The sequence below is a fragment of the Perognathus longimembris genome, chromosome 16, assembly GCF_023159225.1.
Source record: "Perognathus longimembris pacificus isolate PPM17 chromosome 16, ASM2315922v1, whole genome shotgun sequence".
Classification (NCBI taxonomy): domain Eukaryota; kingdom Metazoa; phylum Chordata; class Mammalia; order Rodentia; family Heteromyidae; genus Perognathus; species Perognathus longimembris.
In genome coordinates this window covers 38000657-38022624 of record NC_063176.1, presented here as the reverse complement: position 1 = coordinate 38022624, position 21968 = coordinate 38000657, and the positions used below count along the sequence as shown (strand labels likewise).

The window sequence follows — 21968 nt, the reverse complement described above, 5'->3', positions numbered from 1 at the left end:
CGAGTCGGGGAATCCTGGGACCTGGGAGGTGATGGCCCAGCCGTAGTCCCGCCGCCAGGGCCACCAGCAGCTCCCCAGGAGCACCGGCAAACTGTCCCGAGCCGAACTGGGAGGGCGGAGCCGCGGTGTCCCCGCCCTCTCCACGCCCCTCCCTGCTGGTCCCGCCCCTCCGGAAGGGCGAGAGGCGGCCGTGCGGTGGCAGTGGCAGCTGTACGATGGCAGCAGAAGCAGCGGCGTCCCGCGTCCCGGGAGACCAGAGTCCCGGCATGGACGCCCGACTGGACCAGGAGACGGCGCGGTGGCTGCGCTGGGACCAGGTGAGGGGCGATCGCGGGCTGGGAGCGCGCCGAGGACGTGGCCGTCCCCTGCTCCCCTCTCCAGTCCTCCCCGGAACCCTCCAGCCCTCCCACCCAGCCCTTTCCGACCCTCTCCAGCCCTCCCCGGACGCCCTCTCTAGCTTCCTGGGGCTCCACCCCCACCCTCCCCGGGCGCCCGGCGTTTCCTGTGGCGAGCGCCAGGCCGAGCTTCCTTCCCGGTTCTCCTCTCACCCAGGGCTGAGCCGGAGGACACCGCGGCTGCCTGGTCCTTCCCCCGCCCGGGTGGCTGGTGACAGCATTCAGAGTTGGGCCTGCAAAGATTGTCCCGCCCCCAAGCCCGCGGTGCCGGGCGGGACTGCAGATCGGTGCCCGGGGGCCAGGTGTGCTGCGGAGCTGAACGCTCCGGAGGCGCGCCGCCCCGCGGCGTTCTCCGGCCCCTGGGGCTTGGCCAAGCCGGGTTCCATCCATCCCAGCTCCGCCGACGGCTGCTTTGCCCACAGGGATCCTCCTGGCGGGCCTGGCTGGCAGGAGACTTTTGCTACCTTTAGGACATGTATCACCTTTCCCCGTTGCTTCCCTCTGTTACACCTTTGAGCAGAGAGTCAGGGACCCAGCTCTGGGCCGGACTTCCTGGGTTCCCTGAGCCCCTAGCCTCGCCTTTCTTACCTTTTCCTTCCCATCTGCTTAGATTCCCCAGAACGGCATTTACTCTCTTCTGATGTTGTTTCTTGAGCTTTCTGTCATCCCTGCTTGGGCTTAAATGTGGTGAGGCACACAGAAGCCTCCCTTGACTCACTAACCCCTTCTAAAGCCCCTCGTAGCATGTACTCGTAGGTTGATTTGTTTCACGTTTGTAACCACGGCTGGGGGGGGGGGGGCGGGATGAGGGGAGAAGACCTGTCAGGTGAACAGAGAACAGATCTGTTTCTGGTTCCGTGTCTCCCCACGTGTCCTGAAGTTCTTCCTTGTTGAACAAGACCCCTCAATTTCATTTTGTGTAGGCTCAGGTAAGCAGTGCTCTCTGCGCTAGCGAAGTCCCATGGTTTACAGTGCCCTACACACAGTGTTTTTGGTTTTGTTTTAAATATTTGTTGAATGAGTGAATGCGATCATAAGTCCACCGGCAGGGCTGTCTTTATTTTGACTCTCATTCTCTGTCGTGAAAATGAAATGTCAACAAATCCCATTTGCAGGATGCTATTGCCAACAGTGTTGGACAAAATTTTCCCTTCCTGGAAAGATAACCTTAAAGTCTGCAAGGAAGGAAAAGTTTCCAATGTGATAACTTAGTGTGTAGAATTTCAGTGTGTAGGGATTAATAACACATTGTTCCATAAAATTTTCCCTTTGAGGAAAAAAGAAAAAGGTAGCCCAATGCGGTGGCTTATGCCTGTAATCCTAGCTACTCAGGGAGGCTGAGATCTAAGGATCAAAGTGAAAAGCCAGCCTCACAGACAAACCCGAGACACTCATCTCCAACTAAGCAGCAAAAAAAGCTGGAAGTAGAGGTGTGGGTCAAGTGGTAGAGCTCCAGCCTTGTGGAAAATGCTGAGCAAGAGTTGCAAGACCCTGAGTTCAAGCCCAAAGTACCAGCACACACACACAAAAATAAATATGGTACCTCCTTGGTTAACAGTAAAGAGGTGACCTTTTTTTCTTGAATGTTTCTCTCTCAATTTTCTTTTCTCTGAGTTTCTTTGGCTTGAGACAGGTACATCTCTGGGAAGGAGTGGAGTGTGTAACAGTGTGCAAACTTCAGGTGTCCTTCTGAGGCTGAGAGATGCCAGCACTCCCAGCTGATCCTCATTCCCTCCGCCTTCTTTTCCTTATCTATCTTCTTTATTTCTCTATGTCTACTGAGTCTTTTCTAGACAATTAAGGCCAATTAGCATCTCCCAGTTCCACCCTTTGAACTGAGAGCACTGGATATTGGGTGTGTCCGTGTGACATGAGCTTTCTCATGCACTCAGCAGATATTGAGTCTCTTTTATATACCAGATCTGAGCCCTTTCTTAGGGGTCACCGGGCACTTTGGTGGGTAAGTCTCTGCTCTCGTTATTATCGATTGCTTTTAATTTCGGAAAAGTAGGCTTTTACTTGATTCTTATTGAATCTGGAACAATCTGGAAATGTGGTCCAGTTCCAGCAAGTGAAGGTTTTATTTCAGTAGCATTTAAAGTTGAATGATGTGGCATGTCTTTTCTGAGTGTTCATCTAAGTAGATGATAACTCTAATAATCCTGAAGCAAAATATTTACTGTTACCCCAGAACTCCTATTTTAATGTCGGATTTTGAGTTTGTATGATCATCATTATTTCCTCTAAGCTTAGCATTTCCCACAACTGCCACACAAAAAAAATAGGACAATGTATATAATGAACTCCAGTGGTTACATCCTACTAGTCACACCATGCAGCTCAAGCAAAGTCACTTGATTTCAGTAGTGTAGAAGAACACCACAAAATTCTTCATCCATTACATACTTGCTTCCTTGGTGTCTTTGAAAGTTTCAGACTTGACCAGGTATGTGAACACCTTATCGAACTTGTGAATCTTTCACCACAAAAGTAATGTTTGGGAAAACTTTGAGGACCTTAGGGAAGGGCTTTTTTTTTTTTTTTTTTGCCAGTCCTGGGCCTTGGACTCAGGGCCTGAGCACTGTCCCTGGCTTCCTTTTGCTCAAGGCTAGCACTCTGCCACTTGAGCCACAGCACCACTTCTGGCCGTTTTCTGTATATGTGGTGCTGGGGAATCGAACCCAGGGCCTCATGTATACGAGACAAGCTCTCTTGCCACTAGGCCATATCTCCAGCCTAGGGAAGGGCTTTTAAATACTATCAAGTGCCTAGCAGACCAATTTCCTTCATATTGATGTAACTTAAAAATTTTAAACCAGTTTTATAGAGGGTTTAGATTGTTTTTGTTTTTACAGCTGGGGAAACTATCAATCAAGGAGCTGATTAGCCTGGCCAGATGCAAAGATTTAGTAAGGGATGTGTGTGTGGGTGTTCAATCCTGGTCCTAAAACATATCATTCTGTTTCTCCCATGTTTCTTGCTTTGGCACAAAGAGAAAATAATACATTGTAACATCAAACTCACCCCTAGCTGATATTTTAAGTACATCAGAATATTGCAATGTTATATGTATATACTTTTCCCTAGAAGAAGTTAGAATTGTGGGATAGCTTTATAATGAAGGGTTTTCTTTCTCTTAGTCACTTTAGGTTCTATCTGTCATATATATACACCTCTGTTTTGCAGAATCCTTTAACTCTGGAGTCAGTGAAACAACTGATTGCAGAAGGTAATAAAGAAGAACTACAGAAATGTTTTGGGGCTCGGATGGAGTTTGGGACCGCAGGCCTCCGAGCTCCTATGGGAGCAGGGATTTCTCGTATGAATGACTTGACCATCATTCAAACTACACAGGTACCTCGCACTTTTATCATCCTACTTACCCCTCACATATCCCTGGCTCCTTCCATATTTAACAGATGAAATTTTGTTTTCATTCTGGATGTGTCTTTGGACTTGGTGAGATGGAAGAGATCACCACCATTTACTCCATAAACTAAGGCTGTGAAGTTAGTTGAATTTGTATATTTCAAAACTTGTAAGCTTTCCATTTATCTATCTACCCACCCATCTATCCACTCACCTACCTATCCATTCATCCATCCATATATTTAACAAATTGATTGTCTACTATGTGCCAGGCATTGATATCAGTGACTACAACAGACATACTTCCTTTTGGAGATTTTATTTCTGTACAAACTCTCTGATTAGGATGGTGATGCTGGGCTGGGAATATGGCCTAGTGGCAAGAGTGCTTACCTCGTATACATGAAGCCCTGGGTTCAATTCCCCAGCACCACATATACAGAAAAAAGCCAGAAGTGATGGTGTAGCTCAAGTGGCAGAGTGCTAGCCTTGAACAAAAAGAAGCCAGGGACAGTACTCAAGCCCTGAGTCCAAGGCCCAGGACTGTCCAAAAAAAACAAACAAACCCAAAAACCAGATGATAATGCTGATGAGAGAAGGATGATATGAATGTAGCAAGAGGATGCCACACAAAGGAACTTATTTACACTACTATGTTCTGCCTGTTAAAAATGAGTCCGTGAATCTGTCTCATATTCAAGAAGGGGGTATAGACATCTCCTTATCTAGTCTACCACTTGAGACACAGCTCTGAAAAATCTCAAGGCAGAAAAGTGGGTGAAACTAATCTCCAGGTAACCAACAAAATGCCAGAAGTGGTTCTGTGGCTTAGCATAAAACCAGACATACACACCACCACATTACCCATGTGTATCTTTATTTCCTTGAAACCCTTACCTTCAGAGGAGGTGCCCAGTTCAATATGTTGGTCATAGAAAAAGGAAATGCATGCCAAATTGGCACAGCTCTTTTAACAAGGCTGTGAAGTATCCCCCCCCCCCCCCCAAATAATGCTTCTACTTCAGTTTATGCAAGACTTTTCTTTGGCCAAAATGCAGTCCATATTAATGAAACGTCACTATTGCTGCATCTCTTTGTTCTGTCATACTGTCTAACAATTAACATTGGATTCCAACCTCACTATTTTCTCCTCTTGGGGATTTGAGATTGGTGTGAAGTTGAAACACTACTGAGGAGGTGAGGATGGTTCCAAAGTGCACAAGGTTTTCAGCACTTTGCATGTTTTCATGCATCTAATTCTCATTTGTGACAGCCCTGTGTGCTAGGTATGTTGTTATTTCTGCTTTTCAAAAGAGGAAACTGAGGCATCAAGTGGTGGTAAAGCCAAGCTGGTACTCACACCTATGATCCTAGCTACTCAGGAGGCTGAGATCTGAGGATTGTGGTTTGAAGCCAGCCCTGGCAGGAAAGTTCATGAGACTCTTGTCTCCAACTAACCACCAGCAAACCAGAAGTAGAGCTGTGGCTCTAAGTGGTAGCATGCTAGTGTTAGTGTTGAGTGAAAGAGCTTAGGGACAGTGCCCAGGCCCTGAGTTCAAGCCCCACAACTGACAAAACTAGAAAAAGAGGCAGAAGAAATTGCCATTGCTTATAGGTGTCAGAGTGGGGTAGCAACCCCGATTTTGCCCCTTGAACTTGTGCTTTAGCCACCACACTGAATTGCCTCTCACCAGGCTCTGCTCCCCATGGGCCCGAACTGGGCAGGTCACTGCGGCTCTCTGAGCCTTTGTGTTTCCATCTGTGGGATTCTGGGCAAAGTTGATCTGGGATAGTGCCTGATACCAAGTGATGGAGAGTAAATGAAGCTGATATTTTATTATTGCCCTGTTTTCTTCATCACTGAAAAGTTATTTTTCTCTCCTCTTCTATGACATTCTATATGAGAGTTGAGAAAATATAAGTTTGGACTATTTTTTATATATCATATGTATAAAAGATGCATTCAAATATACATGGGGTATTTTTAGGGATTTTGCAGATACCTGGAAAAGCAGTTTGGTGACCTGAAGCAGAGAGGCGTAGTGATCAGCTTTGATGCCCGAGCTCATCCCCCCAGTGGTGGCAGCAGCAAAAGGTACTTCTGCACGTTCAGGGACTGATTAAAATGAGCTCTTCTGGTACTTTTATTTTTGAATGACTATTTCAGTAGTTTGGCTTAAGTACATCATTAGCTACATTGCTTATTTTAAACAAGTTCTGTTTGCAGCTTTTAAATATTCTTCATTTAGATTTGGGTTAAGGTAATAAAGTTACGTAGGCATTTAGCATGTAATTCTTGTTTAAAGGAAAAGGTTTTCTAAACTGGCAATATGATTTCTCCATCTCACTGGCTGCCTTTCTTCTTCCTGGTTTATTTTGTTTTCTCCTCCTACTATTCACAAGCCTCATGACTCCCTCTTTCCTTCCCCTTACTATTTTTTTTTTTTTTTGGTGCCAGTATTGGGGCTTGAACTTAGGGCCTCATGTTCTTGTTTTGCTTTTTAGCTTAAGGCTGATGCTCTACCACTTGAGCCACAGTTCCACTTCTAGCTTTTTTCTGGTTCATTGCAGATAAGAGTCTCATTTTTCAGCTTGTATTGGCTTCGAACTGTGATCCTCAGATCTCAGCCTCCTGAGTAGCTAGAATTACACAGATGAGCCACTAGCACCTGGCTCCTTCTTTCTTGAGAGCTCAAGTGAAAATGCATGCTTACAAGATGCCAAAACCTATGGGATTCTTTTATGTATCTGTAGATAAATAACAATGATAGTGGTGATAGGGATGGTGGTGGTAGTGGTGGTGGTAATGGTAATGATAATGATAGCAGTAACCATTTGAGTGCTGATTATGAACCAGACCATTACATATTTACTCACCTAATCCTCAAAACCACCTACAAGGTTTATATATTTCTCTTTTTGTCCTGAGATTGCAATTTAAATAGAGAAACTATAATTTGACCATAAGAAGCAAGGTTGACCTGGTGCTATAAAATTATATTTCAAATCGTGCATCAGTCTCTGATAACTAACTACTCAACGCTGCTGTGTCCACACACAAAAATGAATGGACATGGCTATATTCCAATAAAACATAATGTATAAGAATCCCTTTTCTTTACTATCTTATGTGATCCTCTTTTTCACTGGTATACATCTCTGTATTTTAATCATCCTAGAATATGATTATTAGTTGTTCTTAGATCAAAAGAATATATGAATATTTAATCTTAATGGAAAGCCTTATTTAGTTTATAGCACTGGATGAGTTTATAGAGAGCTAGCTTGACCCATCAGTAGTCTCTGATATGAAAAGCAGTGATGGGAACAGATCTGTGGGCAAGAAAAAGAAGCAGATGACCTCAGCCCCTAGACTGATCACAGGCAGGCATGAGGAAGTCACTCTTCTGGTTTGTAGGCTCAGAAAATGTGGCTTTGGTGGTTAGGCTAGAGAGAAGCGGCAGCTCCGGGGAGGAGGGCACATGGGCTATATTCTTAAGATACGGATGTAGCACAAAGCTGGATGTTATTTTGTGGATTTACAGTGGGTGAAGAGCCAGTGAGAACTAGATCAGGAGCATGTTGTGCCCCAGGGCAGCTCACATGCTCTGACCAGAGCACGCACGTACACTTGTGTGGCTGAGTCACTTCCCAGATTGCTCCGTGGTAGGCTACACGTCCTGCTTCTGGCAGATGCCTCCACCCTCCAGATGGGCTAATGTGGTCTCTTAAAGTGTAAATGGGCTCTGGCCTTGGGATCATGTCATGGCCTCCATGTGACTGGCAATCCTGATTCTATTGAAATTTCTGGTTCCATTCTCAGAGGCCAAAGAGAGAGGATAGAATAGAATTAGGGACTACTCTTTGTCACAAAGAAAATGCAGACATTTAGAGACCACAGTATACAAATTAAACCAATTTGTTATGAAAACATCCATGATGGATAAAAAGAATCTTCCTAAAGAGCTGAATTATTCCAGTCTCAGGGTTTTCATTAGATTTTTTAACCTTCCAGTTTTAAGAATTTGATGGTATACATAAGCAATAACCATTAATCATATACAAAGAACATACTGACAATTTTTGGTGAACATTTCTTCTCTATCTCCTGCATATAGTTATCATACACACCTGTGTGCACGCACGCACACACAGTGTCTTCTTTGCTGATTTTAGCTTTAGCTGGAGGCACATGTGGTCGATCCTGCCTAGCAAGTACCAGACAGTCCAAAATTGCAGCCAAAAAAGGTCCTTTGAAGTCCACCTAAAGACACAATAAACATTTCGCCAGAGTAGAAGTGACCAATGCAGAGTGAATACAGCTTTAGATGATATTCCGATTTTCATGAAAATTACTTTGCTTAATTTCTGATATTTAAAAAAAAAATTTATTGTCAAGATGATATAGAGTAGGCTGGGGAAAAGGCCTAGTGGCAAGAGAGCTTGCCTCGTATACATGAGGCCCTGGGTTCGATTCCCCAGCACCACATATACAGAAAATGTCCAGAAGTGGTGCTGTGGCTCAAGTGGCAGAGTGCTAGCCTTGAGCAAAAGGAAGCCAGAGACAGTGCTCATGCCCTGAGTCCAAGGCCCAGGACTGGCAAAAAAAAAAAAAAAAAAAAAAAAAAAAAAAAGAGATGATATAGAGTGGTTACAATTATATACATAAAGTAGTGAGTACATTTCTTGTCAAACTTGTTACCTCCTCCCTCATTTTCCTCCCACCTTCCCTCCTCCCCAAATTCCCCTCTCCCCTGAGTTGTACAATTGGTTTACTACATATTGCCTTGTAAGTATTGCTGTTGCATTGGGTCACCTTTTACCTTTGTTTCACCATTTTGATGTTCTTTCCACTATGTAAAAAATCCCTGATAAACTGTTACCATCAAAATCATTTTGCCATTGCTATTGATATTGGGAAGCTTTATATTTGAGTTGTTGAAGTGCTGAAGTTCCTCTTTGTGTCCCTGACACCCCTCCTGCTCAAGAAGTTGGGGGAGAGGATGACTAGTGGTTTAATCTTGGAAGTAAATTGTTTACTTATGGTAATACATGGTTTACTTATAGTAACACAATACAACGTGTTCTGCCTGTAGCCCTATGCTAGTTGCTATGGAAGCTGACAAAAATGTCAACAATTTAACACATGCCTTTTTGACAACTGATGGGAACCACAATCTGTGCTTAGTGATATACGTGTGTATGTGAATACACGTTGCATTTCTAATAGAACATAACCAGGTCCGGGTCTGCATAGTGTGCACTGGATAATGATAGTACAGCCCCAGGTTTCTCAGTCTCTGCATGGGTCTTTACACTAGCTGGATAATTCTCTGTTGTGCGGGACTGCCCTCTGCCTTGTGGAGCATTTAGCAGCATCTGCGGCCTAAATTAGCTTCCAGAGGCATTTCCCTCTTCTTCCAGTGTGATAGCTGAGCCTGTCTCCACTTCAGATGCTCAGGTGAGAGGCACTAAGGTAGACTGAGATGAAGGGAAAGTTGAAAACTGGGCACAGGCTTGGGTCTAGTGCTAAGTGGCCATTGGCTGTAGGGGCTGATGCCTGGTCTTTAGACCTATTTCCGTAAAAAGCAAGGGGTAACAGATGACTTCCTAGGGTTCTCTGGCTTTGATAGTCCATGTCAGGGTAAATATTTATAAGAAACATTTCCTTGCTTGACTGCTGTCTTCAGCCTCAAGGTATGTTCAGTGTGCCTTGCTTCCTTTCATCACCCCATGGTCACAGTCGGACTCTCCTTTTCTTCCTTGTTGCTGCATTTCTAGGTTTGCTCGACTTGCTGCAACTACGTTCATCAGCCAGGGGATTCCTGTGCACCTCTTTGCTGATATAACCCCCACTCCCTTTGTGGTAAGTGATCATTTCCTTTTCTTTCCTTCTTTTTTGTCTGAAGTCTGGGCCTGGGTGCTGTTCTAGAGCTTTTTTGCTCAAGGCTGGTACTCCATTATTTGAGCCATAGTTCCACTCCCAGGTTTTTTGTGGTTAATTAGAGATAGAGTCTCACAGACTTTCTCCTGCTTGGACTGGCTTCAAACTTCCACATTCAGATCTCAGTCTCCTAAGAGGCTAGGGTTATAGGTGAGAGCCACAGGCTAATCATTTCCTTTTCTAACTTCCTGTTTTGGCATCAGAAATGGAACATGGCTGAATTTTATAGGCTTTAGTACTGTTGAGATCCAGATATTCCATGACAAAGAGCTCCTTGGCATTCATAAGGGCAGCTCTGTCCAGGAAAGACAAAGATGTGTTTCACATACATTCTACTTCTGGTATTCACCTTTTGAGTCATCACAACTGATTTTATTTTGTTGGTGGTGGGGCTTGAAATCTGGGCCTGGGCGCTGTCCCTGAGCTCTTCAGCTCAAGACTAGTTCTTTCCCACTTGAGCCACAAGCCACTTCTTCTTGTTTTTGCTGGTGGTTAATTGGAGATAAGAGTCTCACGGATTTTCCAGCCCAGTCTCGCTTTGAACAGTGATCCTCAGATCTCAGCCTCCTAAGTAGCTAGGATTGCAGGCATGAGCCACCAGCCCCAGCTCACAACTGATCTTTTTAAGGGTATGGTTCCGGGGTGGGGCTATAGGTCAGTGGTAATGTGAATAAAGGCCTGGGTTTCATCTCTAGAATTGCAAAAGAAAGCAGTGTAATTTTCCTATGCTTGCATTCTAAGAATATTTTTAGTGAATTGGAACAACATTTTTGGTTTCTTTTCTAATTTGGTGAGTATTCTTTATCCCAGCTGTCACAATTAGGAAACTTCCTGGATCTAAATCTGAATTCATCTCAAACTCTGTCTTATGAATATTTGACAGGTTAGTGTATCAGCTTTATACGCACTTGCTTCATCCTAGACTGTTCTCAACTTCTTAATGAAGTAGCCTCTAAACAAAGTGGCTCATGTTTATAATCCTAGCTACTCAGTAGGCCGAGATTTGAGGATTGTGGTTTGAAGTCAGGCTGGGCACCCGAGTACAAGAAAAAAGCCTCAAGTGGAGGAATGGTTCAAGTAGTAGAGCACCAGCCTTGAGTGCAAAAGCCAAGCTAGAACATGAGGGCCTGAGTTCAAGCCCTAGGGCCGGCACAAAAAGAAACAGACAGAGAGAGAGAGAGAGAGAGAGAGAGAGAGAGAGAGAGACAGAGACAGAGACAGAGACAGAGACAGAGACAGAGACAGAGAGAGAGAAGGAGGGAGAGAAAGCCCTCAGAGGGTTGTGACCACTGTTGCTTTCACACAAGTGCTGAGAGCCGGGCCCAGTGCTGAGAACCTGTCTTAGAGAACAGTATCTGGGTGCAGTTCCTGACAGTGGGCAGCAGAAGGGTCTTCAGGACGTCACCTCCCCGATTTTGTGCTGCCTTCCAGTGCACTGACAAGGTCAGCCTCAGCACCCCCAAGGCTGTAAATAACCGAGAAGACACTGGAGGTCACAGTCATCCAAGATTCATTGTTAGTAGAAAATTGCAATGTGCTCTGGTATCCTAATTGTCATCTTTACAAAGTGTGAAGAACTATTCTTTTTGCATCAGGTGGGAGTGCTTCTTGGTCAGTTCCCACACTGTAGAGTGCCTCTGCCCTTCCTGTCAGGACACTTGATCAATGTGACAACACTTCCAAGGGAACAAGGACTACAGTCATTCTTGGTGGGAGGGTGGAAGAGACAGACAGTTCCAATTTCAGGAAATAAATAAATACACACACACACACACACACACACACACACACACATCTCATTTGCAGCCCTAGTAGGAACAATCCAATCCTCTCCTCTACTGTAGCATTGTAAAGATGACAGCTAACTCTGAGCACCACCGGCTCATGCCTGTAATCCTAGCTGCTCAGGAGGCTGACTTCTGAGGATCGAGGTTCAAGACCAGCCTGGGTAGAGAAAGTTCATGAGACTCTTATCTCCAATTAAGCACTAAAAAAGCTGGGAGTGGTACTGTGGCTCAAGTGATAGAGTGCTAGCCTTTTTGCACAAAAGCCCTGATTTCAAGCCCCAGGACCCACACACAAAAAAGGAAAAAGAAGGCAGCTAAGTCAAAACTCAGGGAATCATCTTGAACCCTGGTATGAGATGAATGAGCCACCTGAGAGTATTCTCTCTCCATCTTCTCAGCCTTTTCGTTAGAAGCAAATGAGAAAGAAGAGAAGGGAATGGCTTGGAGAGAATAAATGAAATATTTAAGCTTGTCTCCTGAGCTAAAGCTTTAGAAGAATCTAGAATGGGGCTGGGAATATGGCCTAGTGGTAAAGTGCTCGTCTCCTATACATGAAGCCCTGAGTTCAATTCCTTAGCACCGCATATATAGAAAAAGCCGGAAGTGGCACTGTGGCTCAAGTGGCAGAGTGCTAGCCTTGAGCAAAAAGAAGCCAGGGACAGTGCTCAGGCCCTGAATTCAAGCCCCAGGACTGGCAAAAAAAAAAAAAGTAAAGAATGTCAAATGAAGATGTGGATCATCTTTTTGTCTGAGGGCTTCCTAGCCCTCTCAAGTAAAAGATGGGGGAGAAGAAGGCAACTGAGAATATCCTCACCTTCCTTATTAGGATGCACATCCTGAGGTCTGGGACAGCCAGATAGTTCCAGGGATGATAGGATACAGTTGGCTCTGCTTGGATGTGGCAGGGAGCAGAGGAAGGTTTGAAAACCAGTGGATGCCTAAAAACACAGTATGGACCCCTGTGTGTCCTGTGCATTGCCCTATGCACACAGACCTATGAGCACGTGCATTTTATAAAGTAGGCCCAATAAGTGATTAACAATAATAGCTAATAATAAACAGAATGTGAATAACAACATGCTATGAGAAGGTGGTCCCTCTCCCCTCTCTTTTGAAAGAGATAAGTATTTACATTATTGGTAACTGAAATGGCACACAGCCCTAGTGGAGATAATGGGGAGACACCTCTATATTGCTTAGGCGTGGCTCAAAAATCCTGAATGGCACTTTGTGATACACTTTGTGTTTATGAGAAGGGAAATGAGTAGGCAACAGTGTGCAATAGACAGTTCAAGTCTATCTAGTCTTTTTTTTAAATAAAAACAAAAACAACACTCTGTTGCTCTGTTTCAGCCCTACACAGTGTCACATTTGAAACTTTGTGCTGGGATCATGATCACCGCCTCCCACAATCCAAAGGAAGACAACGGTTACAAGGTACTTTCCTGTGTCCACTCGTGGCCCTTCTGTGGGCAGCCCATCCCTGCACGGGACCTCCTGAAAGCATTTCTGTTTTCCCTAGGTCTACTGGGACAATGGAGCCCAGATCATCTCTCCCCATGATAAAGGGATTTCTCAAGCTATTGAAGAAAACCTGGAGCCCTGGCCTCAGGCTTGGGATGACTCTGTCATTGACAGCAGCCCCCTGCTTCACAACCCCAGTGCCGCCATCAATAAGGACTACTTTGAAGACCTTAAAAAATACTGTTTTCACAGGTAACTGAATTGTTCGGCACTGATCCTGAGGGAGTTCCCTTAATGTGATTCAACCAGAACCAAGTTCTATCAATGTCCTTTGACTTCTGTTCTTTAGGTGGTACATACACTGGAGTGATTCGTTCCAGGGACTCAGCATCAGGGATTGACCAACTTTTCTTCCACAGACAGATAGTAAATACTTCCAGCTTGGCAGGTTCCACGGGCCCTTTCTCCACTGGCCAATTTTTTGTAGTAACCTGTCAGGGAGGTAGTGAAATTGCAGCTTCATATTCAAAAGCAGGCTGCCAGCCTATGGGCTATTATTTGCTGATCTATTGTAGATGCACACATTTATGGGTGGGTGTACCTGTGTGTCTATGTCAACATAAATGTATATTAGATTTTTTTATCTGATCAGGAGGCAGAGATCTAAGGATTGAGGTTCAAAGACAGCCTTGGCAGGAAAGACCCAAGAGATTCTTATCTCCAGTTAACCTGCAAAAACCTGGAAGTAGAACTGTGGTTTAAGTGGTAGAACACCAATCTTGACGGAAAAAGTCAAGGGAGCACATGAGTTCCTGAGTTCAAGCCTCAATACTGTCACAAAACAAAAATCCAACAAACACAAAATTTACTAAAAGGTATTGAAAAGGATCCTTTTTCCTCCCCAAGAGAAGCCCCCTAATTTGTAAATGTGGGCACCATGTTTTCACCATGCATACTCCAAACAAAACACTCCTGGGAACTTTGCCTGTGTCTGTCTGATAAACAATTTGTCAGTTTTTGTGACTGCAAGGAGAAACAGAGCCAGCATCCAGCTCATAGTTCTGTGTGTGTGTGTAAAATTGTTTTCTGATCAGAATTATATATGCATTAGAACCAGATGTGTAACTCAGTGCTAGAGCCACTTGTCTAGCATGCACTAGATCCTGGGTACCATCTTCTGCACCACAAAAATAACAAGAAAGGAGTCCTACATGCATCTACAAAGTTAGCAATGGTTACCACACAATCCTCCAAAATATTATAGCAGTTGAAGCTCTCACAAGCAATGGGATAGCACTACCAGTGCATGATGGGATGGTCCTCCCCAGGATCATCATCATTAAAGTCCTCCTTTTTCTAGATTGCATAGGTGACAATAACAGCTATATATTTTTCTATGTGTTTAGCTCTTGTTTGGGAAACTTCCACCTATATAGAAAGCTTGTTTTATCCATTTATTTTTTTATTTTTATTGTCAAACTGATGTACAGAGAGAGGTTACAGTTTCATACGTTAGGCATTGGATACATTTCTTGTATTCTTTGTTACCTCCTCCCTCATTCCCCCCTCCCCCTTCCCCTTTCCCTTTCCCCCCATGAGTTGTTCAGTTGATTTACATCAAACAGTTTTGCAAGTATTGCTTTTGTAGTCATTTGTCTTTTTACCCCGTGTCTCTCAATTTTGGTATTCCCTTTCAGTTTCCTAGTTCTGATACCAGTATATACAGTTTCCAACGTACTCAGATAAGATACAGAAATAGTACAGGTACAACCACAGGAAGGGGATACAAGAGGGTCATCAATAATAGAAGCTACGGTTTCACATCACATGTTGTAAGTAATTACAACAGTGATATAACAATCGTTTCTATAACATGGAGTTCATTTCACTTAGCATCATCTTATGTGTTCATAAGGGTATAGCTATTGGGCTCTTGTGATCCTCTGCTGTGACTAGCCTAAACCTGTGCTAATTATTCCCTATGAGGGAGACCATAGAGTCCATGTTTCTTTGGGTCTAGCTCACTTCACTTAGTATAATTTTTTCCAAGTCCTTCCATTTCCTTATGAATGGGACAATGTCATTCTTTCTGATAGAGGCATAAAATTCCATTGTGTATATGTACCACATTTTCTTGATCCATTCGTCTACTGAGGGGCATCTGGGTTGGTTCCATATTTTAGCTATGACATTTGTGCTGCGATGAACATTGTTGTGCTGGTGGCTTTAGTGTGTTCTTGTTTGTGGTCTTTTGGGTAGATGCCCAAAAGTGGGGCTGCTGGGTCATAGGGGAGCTCTATGTTTAGCCTTCTGAGGAATCTTCATACCGCTTTCCAGAGTGGCTGAACCAGTTTACATTCCCACCAACAATGAAGTAGGGTTCCCTTTTGACCACATCCCCTCCAACATTTGTCATTGTTAGTTTTGATATAGGACATTCTATAGTTTTGATATAGGACATTGATATAGGACATTCTTACTGGGGTGAGAGGGAATCTCAGTGTTGTTTTGATTTGCATTTCTTTTATGGCCAGTGATGTAGAGCACTTTTTCATATGTCTCTTGGCCATTCTCATTTCCTCATCAGAGAAGTCTCTTTTTAAGTCTTTAGCCCACTTGTTGAGAGGGCTATTATTTCTTTGCAGTTTTGTTTTTGAGAAATGTAATTTTTTTAGTTCTGCACATATTTTAGATATGAGGCCTTTGTCCGTTGTATGGCTGGTAAAGATCTTTTCCCAATCTGTGTGTTTTCTGTTTATCTAGCGAGCTATATCCTTTGCCGTGCAGAAGCTCTGCAGTTTGATGCAGTCCCGTTTGTCCAACCTTTCTTTGATTTGTAGCATTTCTGGGTCTTTGTTAAGGAACTTCTGTCCTGTGCCAAGGAGCCCAAGTGTTTCTTCTACTCCTTCCTTTAGTGTTTTCAGGGTATCTGTTTTGGTTTCGAGGTATTTGGTCCATTTGGAATTGATTTTGGTGCCGGGTGATATATAAGAATCTAGTTTTAGTTTGTTGCATGTGTTGAACCAGTTTTGCCAGCACCATTTGTTAAAGAGGCTATCTTTCTTCCAGACTATTTTTTTAGCTCCTTCATCAAAGATTAAGTAGACATAGTTCTGTGGGTTCATTTCTGGGTCTTCAATTCTGTTCCATTGGTCTTCAGGCCTGTTCCGGTGCCAATACCAAGCTGTCTTTATTACTATAGCTTTATAATGGCAGCTTGAAGTTTGGTATTGTAATTCCTCCAGCACTGTTCTTTCTGCTTAGGATTGTTTTATCCATTTAAAATATTGTCTCTACTGTTGTTACTTTTGATTCATTTTTTTTAAGTTGAAGTGTTGTACTTTGAACTATTTTTGCTAATATTATCCAGGCTTCAGATTGGCTCATGCCTGTAATCCTAGCTCCTCAGGAGGCTGAAATCTGAGCATTGATTGAGGTTCAAAGCCAGCTTGTGCAGGAAAGTCCATGAGGCTCCTATTTCCAGTTATCCACTAAAAAGTCAGAAGGAGAGCTATGGCTCAAATGGTAGAGCACAAGCCTTAAGCAAAAAGTCTCAGTGACAGTGCCAAGGCCCTAAGTTCAAGCCCAAGTACTGGAACAAGAAGAAAAAGAAATTACCAATATTTTAAAGACTTTTTATGTATGGTTTCTGACTTAAAGACTTACTCTACATTTAGATTATAAGGAAAATTATTATTTTGGTTTGTTTTTTGTTTTTCTTCAGTCAGGGGGCTTGAATTCAGGGCCCAGGTCCTGTCCCTAAGTTCTTTTTGCTCAAGACTAACTCTCTACCACTTTGAGCCACAGCACAACTTCCAGTTGTCTGGGGGTTAATCAATTGGAGATAAGAGTCTTACTGACTTTCCTACCTGGGCTGGCTTTGAACCATGACCCTCAGATCTCAGCCTCCTGAGTAGCTAGGAATACAAATGTGAGCCACAGGTGCCTGGCAGGAAATTTTTTTTCTAGAACTTTTATGCTTATATTTACTGGTATTAATGGTATATTTTCTGGTATTGATTTTTTTTAATTTTTGTATGGGGCTATGACACAAGAAAGTAGCTTTTATGGTCTTTTTTTAATGGAAAGTTGTGGCTATACCAATACTATGAATTGTCTCATAGGTCAATACACACACACACACACACACACACACACACACACACACACACACACACACACACACACACACACTAGAAGTGGTGGGACACTAGGATTTACATTCAGAGTCCAGCCAGAGTATATTAAACACAGAGCACTATTCCACTTGTGCACTTGTTTAATCTACCTTTATTTTTTGAGCAGTGTCTTGCTGTATAGCCCAGGTTAGCCTCAAACTTGCAATCCTCCTGCCTCAGCCTCCTGAGTGCTGAGATTATAGGCATATACTCCTATGCCCAGCTTAATCTGCCATTTTTCCATCTAGTGCCCTAACCTCTAAATAGTGTAACTTTCTGGTGTGTTTTAATAGCCGAGAGATTTTGTATATCAGCTTTGTCCCCCCAGAAGCATATTATTTAAGTATGTGTTTATTTTAAACCATTGTTCTCTCAGAGAAAATGAACCTTGTCCGTTTATGCATTTCCACAAGAGAAATAGGTAACTTGAGCTTATAGCAATGAAAGCTTTAGACGTTCCTACAAGCCTTATAATTATTTTTCTGTAACTTCTGTTAATTTTTATTTTGTTGTTATCTATGATATTGAATCCCTGGCTCATGATACTTTACCAAACAGCATTTTACGTAGCAAAGGAAATCTATTTTTCATATGTATGGGATAATTCATGAAAGAGACACTTGAAAATCATTTTTGAGGGGCTGGGGATATGGCCTAGTGGCAAGAGTGCCTGCCTCGGATACACGAGGCCCTAGGTTCAATTCCCCAGCACCACATATACAGAAAACGGCCAGAAGCGGCGCTGTGGCTCAAGTGGCAGAGTGCTAGCCTTGAGCGGGAAGAAGCCAGGGACAGTGCTCAGGCCCTGAGTCCAAGGCCCAGGACTGGCCAAAAAAAAAAAAAGAAAAGAAAATCATTTTTGAGTCTACCAAAGAACACATGGAACCCTGGAGCCCAGCTCAGACAGCACCATATGAGCAGATGCAGCTTTCCTCCTGGAACCAGAGCTGGGGTTCTTGGTGGCACCCCACTCTGGGAAAACCAGCTCTTCCATATCACTCAATCGGAAAGTCATTGGACTTGCCAGAAATAATTGCAGAGTAAAATCTAAAACCTGCACATACTGGAGAAAGGTCAATGTATTTAGAGAGCAAGTAGATGTTCTATTTCTTTTAGCTTCCCCTTGGGTGCTGGTACTGGGTCTTGAACTCAGGGCCTTGTGCTCTTGCTTGGCTTTTTTCCACTCAAGGCTGGTGCTCTACCACATACCATACCCCTAGTTCAGGCTTTTGTATGATTTAATTGGATATAAGAGTCTTGTGGACTTTTTTGCCTAGACTGACCTTTGAACCATGATTCTCAAATCTCAGCCTCCTGAATAGCTAGGATTACAGGCATGAGCCACAAAGCGCCCAGCTGTATTCTCCCTTCTTGCTACATGGATATTCCAGTCTTGAATCTGACTAGTTGGTACTTGGATGTGTTTTCGGAGTGCTATTTGTATGTCTTGTCACTTTATCCCAGGAATGTGAACAAGGAAGCCAAAGTGAAGTTTGTGCACACGTCAGTTCACGGAGTGGGGCATGGCTTCGTGCAGTCGGCTTTCAAGGCTTTTGACCTGGTTCCCCCGGAAGCTGTTCCCCAGCAGAGAGAGCCTGATCCCCAGTTCCCAACTGTCAAGTACCCCAACCCTGAAGAGGGTAAAGGTGTCTTGGTAACCTACTTTTATTAAATAATAAAATCTAGATTTCCCCCCCCTCATCCTATTTTAAAATTTACTAGCCAGTCAAGTACGTTTTTATGTGTTTTCATTGAACTGAAGAAACTAATTTCATCATTGGAAATATACGTGGTTCAGTCATTAATTTCACCTTTTTGATTTTTTAAAAAAATTCTCCCCAGAGCCTCATACTTTTGAGGTAAGCACTAAATTACTGAGCCATACCTCCAGCCTCCTTTTTTTTTTTTTTTGGCTGGTCCTAGGGCTTGAACTCAGGTCCTGGGCACTGTCCCTGAGCCTCTTTGTGCTTAAGGCTAGTGTTCTACCACTTGAGCCACAGCACCACTTCCAGCTTTTTCTGAGTAATTTATTGGAGATAAGAGTCTCAGGGACTTTGTTGCCCTGGCTGTCTTCAAACCATGATCCTCAGATCTCAGCCTGCTGAATAGCTAGGATTACAGGTGGGAGCCACGAGCACTGGCTTCTAGCCCTTTTTAAAAAACTCCTTAAATTTGCCATGGAGGGTTCTCCACCCCCTCAATCTAGTGATTCTCAGTTCCTTCTAGCTAAGATTATAGTTACACTCACCACATCCAGCTCTCAACTGAGAAGATGTCTCAAGAACTTTTGTGCCTGGGCTGGCCTCCATCCATGATTCTCCCAATCTCAGCCTCCCACGTAGCTAAGCCTACTTTATGATCCTTATTTTATTTTTATTATTTTTGGATGCTATTAGGGTTTGAACTTGGGGCCTTGAAGTTTCCTGGCTTGCTTAGCTGACACTACACCACTTGAGACATGCTCCAGCCTTGCTTTGCTGTTTGGAAGATGGAGTCAAGAGAACCTCTAACCATAGTCCCTCAGATTATAGGTCCTGAGTAGCTAGGTTACATTTATAAGCCACCAGTGCCGGACTTGTAGTTTAATTTCTTAATGAAACTTTCAAATTAGACATCTTAGCATCCAGATGGGTAGAAGAGTTGAAATCTAAGCAATGCTTTTAATTTAATTTGATTTGATTCAAATATAATTTGCTGTTATTTCCTGAATGCCAGAAAGTAACAGTAGTAGAATGGAATTTTTTTTTTAAATATCATGACCTTTTATTCCTTTAATTCATATGCTTCTGATAAGAAGGAGTGTTATTTCAAATTATGTTACATCTAAGATGTTTTTTTGACAGTACTGGATTTTGAACTCAGGGCCTGACACTTGGTAGGCAAGCATGCTACCACTTGAGCCATATACCCCCTAACTCTCCTGTGTGTTAGTTATTTTTCAGATAGAGTCTGACACTTTTGCCCAAGGTCAGCGTCAGACTGCCATCATTCTTTCTGTGCCTCTTATGTAGCTGTGTTTGCAGGTGTGAGCCATCACTCCTGGCATGTCATTTGAGATAGAGTCTTGGTATCTTTTTGCCCAAGGCTGTCTTTGTCATCTTCCTATTTCTGCCCCTCCTGTCTCTGCTTATAGGTGTGAGTCACTGTGTCTAGTTCACTTAACAGTTTTTGCAGTCAGATAATCAAGATATTGAGTGAAGATCGGTGAAGGTTTATGAAGATAGCCACACAATAAGGCCTACAAAACCAGTTCAGCACCCTGTCCCATGTAGGCTGAATTGCAGATCAAGTGTGAGCCACACACATTGCCCTCCTTATCTTGACCTCCATCTTAGGATAGTCAAGAGCAGGTAGCTCCAGAAATAAAACGAACTATTAAAGACCTGAACCTGTGTCAAAACTAAAACTATCTTGGTTCTCTCAATGTTAAGTGATCACTTATTGTCCTATTATTTTTCAGACTTTATCTTTTGCTTTGGCTGACAAAATCAAAGCCAACATCATTTTAGCAAATGACCCGGATGCCGATCGACTTGCTGTGGCAGAAAAGCAAGACAGGTGAAATTACTTGTGATTAGAAAATGGGAAACACAAACAATGAGATTTTAGTCATGACATGTTCCTGGGGAGAATGAATCCAGTTTCAGTGGGAATGTTTTCCATTGATTTTGCACATCCTCTCACAAAAGTAAGATGTTGTTCTTTAATGGGGAGGACACATGCTGGCACACATAGTGTAGACAAAACAGCCTATTGCAATTGAAATGACTTTGTGAGCGTCTCTCATTTTATAATTGAGTTGAAGGTAAATTGAGTCTGCTGCTATGCAGTTCTGTATTTGTGGGTTTGAATTAGGAATGCAACAGACAGAAGAATATCTGTGGGGTGCTGGCACAGTGTGAGACAAAGTGGACCACAGAGTTTGCACGAAGGGATACAGAATCAGTTCAACAAAGCCTTTGCCAAAGATGAAAATAAGCTCATTCCAGGTCTCTCAGCCATGCTTATTATATATGATCATCAGAGGGGATGTTTGTCTAAGCATACCGACAGATACGTGGTAGCTCTGGAATATGTGTGAAATGGCAATGACATTTCTGATCAGTGATGTAATTCTTGCAGCAAACCTACTGAGCCTTGTTGGCTTAGCTTTCATATCCCAGTAACTTCTACGCCCCCACCCCCTCAGTCCTGGGCCTTGAACTCAGGGCCTGAGCACTGTGCCTAGCTTCTTGCTCAAGTACTCTACCACTTGAGCTACAGCGCCACTTCTGGCTTTTTCTGTATATATGGTACTGAGGAATCGAAACCAGGGCTTCATATATGTTAGGCAAGCACTCTACCACTAGGCCAGATTCTCAGCCCCCCAGTGACTTCTAATGCCTTCCTGCAGCTCACTGAAATGAATGTTTTGTTATTTTTTTTTTTTTTTTACAGTGGTGAGTGGAGAGTATTTTCAGGCAATGAGCTGGGCGCCCTCTTGGGCTGGTGGCTCTTTACATGTTGGAAAGAAAAGAACCCAGATCGCAGTGCCCTCAAAGACACATACATGCTATCCAGCACCGTGTCCTCCAAAATCTTGCGGGCCATTGCCTTAAAGGAGGGCTTCCACTTTGAGGTAAGGTGCTTATGGGACCAGCACAGTTTCCTTGTTTTTTTGCTCTGGGGAGGATCTAAGGCATTTCTATTCCTTTTATATCATCTCTTTAGGAAACATTAACTGGTTTTAAGTGGATGGGGAACAGAGCCAAACAGCTAATACACCAAGGGAAGACTGTCTTATTTGCATTCGAAGAAGCTATTGGTAAGAAGTGATCCTGAGTGTTAAGCA

General features: G+C 43.4%; 1 protein-coding gene across 1 annotated transcript in view; it reads left to right on the top strand.

Annotated features, from left to right (window-relative positions):
- Positions 1-180: 180 nt before the first annotated feature.
- Positions 181-21968, top strand: part of Pgm2 (phosphoglucomutase 2) — a 33721-nt gene continuing 11933 nt past the window's right edge. The window contains exons 1-10 of the mRNA XM_048364427.1: positions 181-317; positions 3582-3749; positions 5753-5859; positions 9546-9630; positions 12849-12932; positions 13018-13211; positions 18602-18791; positions 20598-20695; positions 21575-21755; positions 21848-21941. Coding sequence (XP_048220384.1) covers positions 216-317; positions 3582-3749; positions 5753-5859; positions 9546-9630; positions 12849-12932; positions 13018-13211; positions 18602-18791; positions 20598-20695; positions 21575-21755; positions 21848-21941 — 1303 coding nt within the window. The 5' untranslated portion in view covers positions 181-215. The remainder of the gene's footprint in view (positions 318-3581; positions 3750-5752; positions 5860-9545; positions 9631-12848; positions 12933-13017; positions 13212-18601; positions 18792-20597; positions 20696-21574; positions 21756-21847; positions 21942-21968) is intronic.